The 10247-nt window shown below is 51.3% G+C and overlaps 2 protein-coding genes across 5 annotated transcripts in view; one reads left to right on the top strand and one right to left on the bottom strand.

Annotated features, from left to right (window-relative positions):
- The window catches only part of TRAPPC4 (trafficking protein particle complex 4), a 15096-nt gene that overhangs the window by 4635 nt on the left and 214 nt on the right, over positions 1-10247 (bottom strand). Inside the window, exons 2-5 of one of the 3 annotated variants that reach the window (XR_774839.1) lie at positions 10012-10186; positions 9835-9938; positions 9614-9740; positions 8271-9146 (exon numbers count right to left, since the gene is read on the bottom strand). Coding sequence is in view for 1 of the 3 variants with exons in the window: in XM_010574941.1 (XP_010573243.1) it covers positions 9068-9146; positions 9614-9740; positions 9835-9938; positions 10012-10186 (485 nt within the window). In the remaining 2 variants the exon portion in view is untranslated. Of the gene's footprint in view, positions 1-7532; positions 9147-9183; positions 9741-9834; positions 9939-10011; positions 10187-10247 lie in introns of those variants that run through there. The other 2 variants (XR_774840.1, XM_010574941.1) reach the window with 2 other exon arrangements.
- SLC37A4 (solute carrier family 37 (glucose-6-phosphate transporter), member 4) lies at positions 21-7432 on the top strand. Of its 2 annotated transcripts, XM_010574938.1 has the most exons (9): positions 21-236; positions 365-597; positions 1926-2169; positions 3489-3647; positions 4034-4119; positions 5095-5208; positions 5488-5553; positions 6621-6759; positions 7051-7432. In XM_010574938.1, the coding sequence occupies exons 1-9, from the start codon at positions 89-91 to the stop codon at positions 7215-7217; spliced, it is 1356 nt and encodes a 451-aa protein (XP_010573240.1). In that variant the 5' UTR covers positions 21-88; the 3' UTR covers positions 7218-7432. The 2 variants fall into 2 exon arrangements, with proteins under 2 accessions (XP_010573240.1, XP_010573241.1); XM_010574939.1 differs by lacking the exon at positions 5488-5553 and having other exon boundaries at positions 7051-7342.

Raw genomic sequence — 10247 nt, 5'->3', positions numbered from 1 at the left:
GGGCCGGGCCGTCGGCCGCCTCGCCTCGCCTGTCCCGTCCCGTCCCGTCCCGTCCCGTCCCCGCCTGGCCCCCGAGGAGCGCGGCGGGATGGCGGGCGGCGGGTACGGCCGCTACCGGGCCGTCATCTTCGCGGCCATGTTCGTCGGGTACACGCTGTACTACTTCAACCGCAAAACCTTCTCCTTCGTCATGCCCGCCGTCATGGCCGAGGTGCCGCTGGGGAAGGACGAGCTGGGTGAGTGCCGGTGCCGGCGGCCCCCCCGCTCCCCCCCGCCGCCCTGCCCGCTCGGTGCCGGCGTTAACGGGCGGGCGGGTGGCCGTGCCGCCCGGCTGAGGCGCGTCTCGGGCTCTGCCCCGCCGCAGGTCTCGTCACCAGCAGCCAGTCCGCCGCGTACGCCATCAGCAAGTTCGTCAGCGGCGTCCTCTCCGACCAGCTGAGTGCCCGCTGGCTCTTCTCCTCCGGCCTCCTGATGGTGGGCTTGGTCAACGTGGTCTTCTCCTGGAGCTCCACCGTCACTGCCTTCGCCGGGCTCTGGTTCCTCAACGGCTTGGCCCAGGGGCTGGGCTGGCCGCCCTGCGGGAAGATCCTGCGCAAAGTAAGTGTTTGCTGGAAGAGGCGAGGGGGACGCTTCGTGCGGCTCTTTTCGGCTGTCCTGGCAGCGGGTCTGGGCGGGCCGCCTTGCGGGAGCGCTTGCTCCCAATCCAGAGGAGCTCGCACCCGTTCCTGCCTCCTTCAAGCCAAGGAGGTCGAAACCACTACCTGCGCTCTCTTCTGCCTGCGGAGCGAGTTTCCGTGCGCAAGGTTCTGCTTGTTCTAGCAAAGATTCCAAAAGTCTGTTAGCCCTTGCGTTTAAGTGGCTCGATTCTATCTCGGCTTGGGACGTAAATCTCCTGGTAGCTGACCTTCTCCACTGGAAGAGTCATAATTTGTTGGATTCCGGTATTTTAAGTATGAAGGCAGAGGTCTGCTTGTCTCTTTGCCATCGCAGTGGTTCACTGCTGGGCAAGGGGCAATGAGCAGAATTCCACCTGCACGCCCAGGGAACTCGGGAATTGTAAATTGCAGGCTGTTCAGGTAGAAAACCAGGTAACATACGGAGGAGCAGCGGGAGTCAAGCCTCTCAGCTGCGTGTGCTTGGGTTTCGTGACAATCTAAATGGAACAGGTTGATTTCTGCCTGAGGACAGAAGGGAGGGAGGTCAGCTGTGTGCTAACCTCTCTTGAAAGACGTAAAATCCAGGAATGCACGTACTTGCGGGACGGGGAGGAAGATAAACAGCTGCATTGCCCTTCCATGAGGTATCTAGCCTCATCTAGCTGGCTAGAAAAGGACCATCCAGGGTGGTTGCTTGCACGGAAAGGAAGGGCCCAAATAACAGAAACAATAGACAGCGTTTCTGAAGATGTTAGTGAACGTAGCTCTTGGACATTGTCCTGCCAACAACAACCACCCAAGTGGTTCTGGCTCTGAGGGCAGGTTGCAATGCAGAGCTGATCGTGCCTGACACTTAATGCAACAGTGAGTCCTAAAGATACCCTGTGACTCTTTGCGTATCTGTGCACGGTCCTGTGCCAGCAGGCCTCTCCAGGAGGACACTCTTCCTAGCAAGCAAATACGCAGAACCGTGTGCTCTTAAATTTGCCTCTCCCAGCCCACGTCTCAGTTTCATGGTCTGTAAATGGAAATAACTCTGAGCTGGCTCGCTGTGTGAGCACCTGTCGGGCTCCTGTGGCTGACATTTGCGTAACGTTTGGTGTTCCCTGCATGACTGAGGTAGCGAAGAGTGGGCACTCCCTTTACCTGTTTTTGTAGATCTGGGTCTGAATTGCCCTGAACCCACAGTGTGGGCCTTGATTAAGGATTTTCAGGTGCAGCATCACTCTCTTTCTCAGACCTCATGCCATTTTTCTTGTTGTTGCACAGTGGTTTGAGCCTTCCCAGTTTGGGACTTGGTGGGCAATCCTGTCTACAAGCATGAACTTGGCTGGAGGCTTAGGCCCCATTGTCGCTGCTCTCATGTCTCTGAACTACGACTGGCGCACGACTTTGTCCTTCTCTGGCTTCATCTGCGTGGTTGTCTCTTTTGTTTGCCTTCTTCTGATTAAAAATGAGCCGTCGGATGTTGGGCTACCTAATATTGAACAAGGAGCCAAGAAAGGGAAGAAAGGTGAGCATGAGACTTCACTGTAAGCGGGCGGCTGCAGGAGAAGGTGTAGTGCCTTCTGTCTGTATTCTGGCACAGATGTGTTGCTCTTGGTGTACTGAGACCTCCATCCTTCCCAGTTCCAAAATCACTGCTTGGCAGGTACATGTTAGTGGCTGTTTCTAACAGCTTTATTCTGGTAACTGTCAAGCTGCTGCATTGAAGTTACAAATCACATAAACCAAGCCCTGGGTAAATTTTGTGGGAAGGGGCCAGTGTATGGGCTTCTGAGACTGTCAGAGCAAAATGCAGCAGAGCAGAGGAAGAGCCTGACCACCAATTAGTCCTGCTCCTTGGCCTGCCAGCAGCTGCCTGTGTGTCGTCGAGACGCTCGTGGCTAGCTCTTTCATCTCCTTGTCTGCATAACATCTTCCTACCAACAGTGCCCCGGTTTTCTTGGGACTTCATTTGCTCTGATTGTGAGCCAAGTTTCTGTGGGGGTACTAGAGAGAGAAGAAACGCAACAGCAGAGAATGCTTCCTTAAGCCTGACCTCCCTGTCCTCCGTGTTGGTAGAGGACAGGCAGTTCTCCCCCCACCCCGCTGTGGGTCCTCTTGACCCCTGGCTGGCGGTGGACTCTGCTCAGTGTTTTCTGTCCTAACCTAGGACATCTAGTTAGTAAATGTTTGTTCAGACCACTGAGTATGGTGCTTCTCTGAAAGCAGAACAGGTAGAGGGGAATTGCAACACGGGTTTGCTGTAGGATTTTAAAGGCCAGTGGAAACTCAGCCTATCTTCCACACTGTCCTGCGATGCCTGTGCTGCTAGACTTGACCTCTTCGTGTAAGAAAACAATATTGCTTTCCCAGAGCGTTCCTGGGGAGAGGGTAGGTTAGTAGGTGTTCCTGGAAGACTGATGCAAAGATCAAGGTAGCAGCTGAAAGTCAGCATCTTTACTTGGGTCTGTGTAGTGGCTTTCACAGGCACAGCTTAGAAACGTTAGCACAGTGTCTGGAGAAGCAGATAATTTTTCTAACAACCTTTGTGAAGGGTTTATTGGTGACCAGAATACAGAAAATTACTGGAAGTAGTGGTTTTGATTATTCTTTTGAAATCTTTAATGAACATGGAATCAATTGACAGAAAAGATTCTGAAATCACAGCAAACCCAGAACAAGGGGGAGGTAAAGCAATTCACTACCCATAGCCATGAATATCTCCCTCTGTAAGGATGTCCTTTTGCGTGAATCCTGCTTGCAGATCTGTCTGTAGTGCCGATGAGTCGGTGTGGCTCAGTAGCTGTGCTCAAGCAGTAGTAACGCTCCTCCTGATCTTCCTTCCAGGTTCCTCCAGCGACAACAGCACTTTGACAGAGCTACTGCTCTCGCCGTACCTCTGGGTGCTCTCAACAGGCTACCTGGTCGTTTTTGGCGTGAAAACGTGCTGTACTGACTGGGGACAGCTCTTCCTGATCCAGGAGAGGGGACAATCCATGCTCGTGGGTAAGATGCAAAGCTGCATTATTAAGCCTTGCAGCTGCTGTCTGGGAGGTATTGCCCAGAGCTCGACTGGGTACAGCAAAAGGACACAGGCACCTCCATCTGAGGGACTTGTTTGCCTGCCTCCTAACTGTCTACCTAGATGCGTGTAGGCACTGAAATAACTCGGTAATGAAGTTACCGCGTGCACCAAGTGCCTCCATGCCAGGGTCCTCCTAGGACTGGCAGACAGGCGTTCCTGTACAAGGATGAGCTGGAGGGTCTTGTCCAGCAGAGCTGCTCTGAGCTTACTGTGAGCTGACAGCAGCTGAGCTTGGTCTAAAGCACGCATCAGCTTTGCTGTCGTGACTGAACCTGATGGCCTGCGCTTTGCTTCACCTCCATTCTAGGTAGTTCCTACATGAGTGCCTTGGAGATTGGGGGTCTGGTGGGAAGCATTGCTGCTGGATACCTTTCTGACAGAGCAGTAGCAAAAGTAAGTAATCTGTGCCCTCAGACGTGCTGAGCAGTTGACACTGCGTCAATTTGAGCTGCTTCAGAACTTTTACAGTTTGTTTTGGCTTCCTTTGTGAGTGCTTGAAGATGATTTCTCCCCCCCACCCTCTTATACCTGCACCAGTAGCGGAGCAGAATGCTCCCCTTGTCTGTGTTGCTCTGGAGATTCGGGATACCCGGAACGCAGAGGTAGGGAGCTGCTGCCTCACACAAGAAAACAGCCATTCTCAGTACCATGTTTCTTTCTTCTGTCTTCCCAAGCTCTTCTTGCGGATGCAGTTCTGTGTCTAAACTGCCCTGCTTTGAAATGGGACTTTTGAAAATCAGACCATTCTTGATCTTAACCCATCTCTTTCCCTTCCTGCAGAGGTAGGTTGGGAGGGACATGACCCATCTCAGCAGCTTAACTAGGGTGCTCAGTCAGGTGGTGTTGCCACTGTGTGGTACAACTGAGAGAAATGGGCCCGTACCCAGATCTGCCATGTGCATGAGAATGACCGCTGAACACCTTAGAAGGTGTTGGGAAATACGTACGCCGATGTTAGGGATTGCAATACGCCTGTCAGGCTGAAGATGTTTGATCTGTTTGATTTGTCGGCTTTACTGTGCTCTCTGGATTTCTGAGTTGAAAGAGAGCTGGTTATTGACAGTTGTCTTCTGGCTGAACAAAACGCTACTTTAAAATCCAGTGGTGGGATCTGAAGCCAAATTCAGGGTGCAAATAGGGCGCAGCTGATAAAAGAGAAGTATCGTTCATCGCTAAGAGCTGCTTGTTTAGCACAGTTTGACTGCAGGCAGTCCTTACGCCAGACCAAGACATCTTGCTAAAAGGTGTGCTATTGATGCGCCATCCCTGTTTCTGACGGGGCTGTGTGGACAGCACTAGTCACTACGAGTATAAAAGGGAAGGAGTCCTTCCAGCTTCTGACCCTCAGTTTCTATTCCTGTGTTACAGGTGGGTCTGTCAAGCTACGGAAATCCTCGGCACGCGCTGCTGCTTTCCATGATGGCCGGGATGTGTGTGTCCATGTTTCTCTTCCGGGTCACAGTCACAGGCGATTCTCCCAAGGTAATCCATGCGCGAGGAGCTGGCCATCGGTTGTAGGGATGGCCCTTTAATGGTGAGGAGTTTGATGATAGGGAGTGTGACTGTTCTCTTCAGCCTTTCCAAGAACTGTAAGTTTGCATTTTCTTTGTCTGTGCTACAGAGAAGTAGGCTAACTTAGTCTGGTTTGGACTGCTTCTGCTGCCTGCGTTACCAGCTATAGTGTAGACATGACTTGCATCTGCCCTCATGATTGCTAAATAAATGAAACCTCTTTTCTCCTTTCCTTTTTTTCTTCTTCAGGAGAATCACTTCTGGACTGTAGCCTTGCAACCTCTAGCTGATCTTACAGGCCTAAAAGAGCACGAGGTTTCTGCCTTGCATTTTTTCTCCCTCTGCCCATTTCTCCTTTCGCTGATCTGCCTTTTTCCTGTCCTGGGAGGTTGGTTAGCACTACAGAGCTTAGAACCAGGGCATTGAGAAGAGATTACTGTAAGTTTTGTAAAAGAAACTATTTTCTTGTAATCATTTGATTACACTTACTGACTTTAAAAAGTCTGAATATAAAACTTTTAAGTTCTCCTATAAAAGGTTCTGAGGATGTTTGTGCATCAGGTAAAATGTAGCCACTTAAGGGGTCTTGTGAGTGAGGTCAGGAGGAATGATTCTGCTCCTGCAGATGCCTTCCTGCTTAATTTTTGGGAAGTGTTTTCCTAACTCTTTGTTTCTGTTTCCCATCTGGAAAATAAGATGGCACTTACTTCCTTCTGGGCAGCTTGAAATGGTGTTTATTGTTCAAAAAGCATGCTGTAATCTTGAGGTGGTCCAGTTACTTATGCTTCATTGTCCTTTCACAACTGACTGATAAACACTGAGCCAGGTAGTTTTTCTTAGAGTGTAAGCTAATACTGAAGTTCAAACTGTTGGGTTTTTTTATTTTGTTTCTGTGTTTGTTAGTCACATAGAGGTTATCAGATAGTGGCTTCTTGCAAATAAAGATGCTCTGATCGATCGCTTGCATCTAAAAGGAGAAAAGCTTTTAGTTGGTGTCTCCAGGATCGTTTTTAAAAGTGACTCGGTTTACAGCACTCTCCTGTGATTTCACAGGGGTTCATCGCCCATCTCTCTCTGATGGTCTGGTTCTTTCTCACAAAACGGCGCATGTCGTGGGTACATGGTGTAGGGGGCAAAACTGTGGGAGAGAGGAGAGCTCGTGCTGGCCAACAAGATGGTGTGGTGGAGATGCACCTGGGCTGTGCATACGTGGGGTCTGTTGCAGGCTCAAGCTCTTCTGTCTGCAGCCAGGGAGCTGGTGTCAGCCTGAAAATGTCAAAACCCCCTCATACTGTGCATGGGATCTGAGATTTGTTAGCAGCTGCTGATTGACAGTGGTAAGATGCACAGATCCTGTTTCTGATCTTAACTCATTTTGACAGCTGTGGATCCTGACTCTGGGAGCTGTGTTTGGATTCTCCTCGTATGGGCCAATCGCCCTGTTTGGGGTTATAGCCAACGAAAGCGCCCCTGCCAACCTGTGTGGCACCTCCCACGCCATAGTGGCCCTCATGGCCAACGGTGAGTAACACCCATTTCCCCAAAAAACAAACAAAACCCATGTGTGTTCTTGCTGAAGCGTGCTCTAGCCCCTGTTACTGCCAAGTTACTGATCACAGGAAGCCACCCGAGAAGCAGAGATAACAGACCTGGAAGCCTCAGAGATGCTTCCTGCTGCACCTGACAGGTTTTTGCCTTGTGCTTTAAGTTCAAACCAGGCCTGAGGAATTTTTATATGTGCAAAAGCAAGTAATGGCAGATAAAATGGAGATGCACAAGCGTTGCTAGTTTTCTGTTTGTTTTTGCTTACAGTTGGGGGTTTTCTGGCTGGACTACCCTTCAGTACCATTGCCAAGCACTACAGCTGGGCCACAGCCTTCTGGGTAGCCGAAATCACCTGTACTGGTAGCACGGTGGCTTTCTTCTTCCTGCGGAACATCCGCACCAAGATGGGCCGGATTCCCAGGAAGGCTGACTGAGGATGAGCTGCTGGGTGAAAAGGATGCTCCCACGCCGACATGAATGATGCTCATTTTTTGTTAAACTGGCCTAGGAGTGAGTTTACCTATTGCTGCAACCTAGATAAAAATGTCTCAATTTCTCATCCACTGTCACGTGCCTGAGGGCACAAGGTTCCTGCTACCGATCACTTTTTCCCTCGAGATGTGATAATTCAGCTAGTTTACATTTGCAATGATTTTACTGTACCTCCTTCTCACAGCACTGTTGGTGAGGCAGGCAGGCTTTGCAGCCCGAGCTTCTCCACTAAACATGCTCTAAAACAACTGGCTTCAGGTGCTGTCACATTTAGTTTTGTCCTTACTGTTTGTCTCAGCCATTAACCGTCAATTCAGCCTCATTGTCCGGGGCTGCTGAAGCAAGCCTTCGCTGCGTTCGTTCATCCCATCCAGCTGCTGTAAGCGCAGCCGTCTCGGTTTACTTAGGCGTGAACTCCCTGCGTGCTCACTGCCCTGGAACGGTGACAGGGCAGTGAAAGATGATTATTCCAGTTCAGCCTCACGGCTGATTTGAGAGCAGCGTGGCTTTAGCTTTACCTGGGATGAGCTGTGAGAAGCAAGGGAGGTGTTTTGCTCTGGACAAATGGAACGCTGATGCAGTGCTGTGGCAGGGCTCTCCATAGCACTTAGAAACAGGCACGTTTCCAAGAAATTCTTCGTGCTTTGGGGGAGAGCATTTAGAGAAGCTCCTTCTGTTGAACTGATCCCGCCCAGCACAATTTCTGCGTACAGCGTTAATGATTTGCAAGGGTGGCAGCTGCTGCCAAGGTAGCTTGTAGTGAGCGCTCTGCAAATCAGCCAGGAAAACTGACGCAGCAGCAGGTATTGCAACAACAGCTACCACTGGCCCACAGCATCTGCAGCTGGGTTTCACGAAAACACCTGTTTCTAGCATTGGTGTGTATTTTTTTGGTACAGTCTAGGATGTTTTTGGTCAAGAGCTGCATCTCACACGGCTGTGGGTAGGGGATCGGGCTACCTCTGCGAGTCGGCCTTAGCAGAGCCGCCGCTTACAGCCTTGAGCAGTCAGGTCCAGCACTCTGCAATAAGTAGACTCAGGTTTTTAACGGGGATTTTGTTGAATATTCTTGGTTTTGCCTGGAAGAATTTACTGTTTTAGGGTCCTGGAAGAGGCAAGTTCAACTCATGAAGAACCTGCACGCAGGTACTTTGCTGAACAGCTTGGTTGCAAGAGTAGGTAGCCAACCTTAATTGAAACAATGGAAGTGAATTACATTTTGTACGTAATGATATGATCTTCTTCTATCTGTGAAATAAAAATGGAGCAGTGTCCAAAGGGCTCTGGTTGTCTTACAGAGAACAGCACAAGCAGAGCCACCCAAACCCGCTTATCCTCTTGAGGCGCCACTGCCACAAATTGACCCTGCCAACAGCAAACAAAGGGCCATCCACCTCTTGAAGGAACGTTTATTACTTCTACACAGAAATCCTCTGCAAAACCATAAGTTAGAGCTATACAGGAAAAATACATATGTACAATTATGAAACGAAAGAAAACAATTGACTGCAGCCAGGCCACAGACCCGCACCATATCTTTCTTCACTCGAGGGCAGTGGAGCCACAACAGCAGAATAAACCTCTGTGGCCCAGTGTAAACAGTAGTAACGAGTCTGTTTAGGGTAAATTTTACAACAAAGGGGATAAAATAGTATCTTGGGAGATAATGAAGCATGTTTTGGGGATACACAGTCTCTGCTGTGGGGGAAGAGAACTCTGGGAGAGACCAGCCAGGGAAGAGAGAGGTCCTGCTCTTCGGAGAAAGGAGTCCGTACAACCGGCAAGGCTTCCTCTATGATCCAGGTCCGAAGGGTCCGGCTTTCTCTGCCACCTCCAGAGCAAGTTTCAAGTTCTGATCAAACAACTCGCATCTGAAATAGTCAGAAAAGCAGAGGGGGATGACTTTACCTGCGGAACCAGCGAAGGAAGGTGGGATCTCCACATCCTTTGGCTCTGCATCCTCCAAGGAGAGATTCTGTAAGTCAGGAGACGGCAGGCTGACCACTGTCAAACTTTGGCCTGGCTGTTAATTAAGATTAAAGCTTCTTGTGTGGGCTCCAGGGTGTCGTGATTAACTCTATCCCAGCCAAAACCAGCACACAGGGTTACGTTAGGACAGCGGCAATCGTACCAAGGAATAGCACTTCCCACTTCCCCAGCAGAACAGTGCTGGAAAAAACACAGGTCAGCATCCTGTCCCTGCAGCAGCGTGCTGTGTCTTCTCTCAACCTCTGGCTCTGCTTTGCCACTTACCTTAAGGGCAGTCAGCGTTTGTTACTGCATGGGCAGAAAGTGGGGAGGGGCTGCGGCCATGTTATTAAAAGGAGACTTTTCCTACCTGATGGGCATCTCCAAGGAGTAGAAAGGATTCTTCAGAGCGAAGTCAGAGTAAATCTCGTAGATCTTGCGGAGAAGGGAGTCGATCCCCGCCTGCCTCGGGTCAGCAAGAACCACGAATTTGATCCCTGGAGCCATGGTGACAGGAGCGTGAGTAAGGCCGAGCTCTGGGACAGCCCCAGCGAAGCAGAGCGGTGCTGGGTGCCCAGGGCCGGATGGTACCTGTCAGTGTCTGGAAGCAGTGCAGCTTGAAGGTGTCGGTCTCCAACATCTCGATCCCAGAGCTCCCGACTTCGGGGGACAACTGCGACCCGATGGCAAACAGCCTGCGGGGAGAGGGCCCTCAGCGCCCCCCACCCCCCCCGCCCCCGCCCCCCGCCGCGTCCCGCCCCGGCTCACGAGTGGAACATGGAGGCCAGCATCAGCTTCTCGTTGGAGGAGAGGCGGTGGCGGCCGAAGCGGATGGACACCGGGTAGTTGGCGGGGTTGCCCAGGAACTCGAGCACGTCCTTCCCATCCGCCGTGAAGCGCCCGTTGACCTCGGCGCCGTTGATCGCCAGCACGGCGTGGCCCACTGCGGGGACAGCACGGCGTCGGTCGGTCGGCTCGGCCCGGCCCGGCCCGCCGCACCCCGC

This window comes from Haliaeetus leucocephalus, unplaced genomic scaffold, assembly GCF_000737465.1.
Source record: "Haliaeetus leucocephalus isolate CR32 unplaced genomic scaffold, Haliaeetus_leucocephalus-4.0 Scaffold450, whole genome shotgun sequence".
Taxonomy (NCBI): domain Eukaryota; kingdom Metazoa; phylum Chordata; class Aves; order Accipitriformes; family Accipitridae; genus Haliaeetus; species Haliaeetus leucocephalus.
This window is presented reverse-complemented; position numbering and strand designations above follow the sequence as displayed.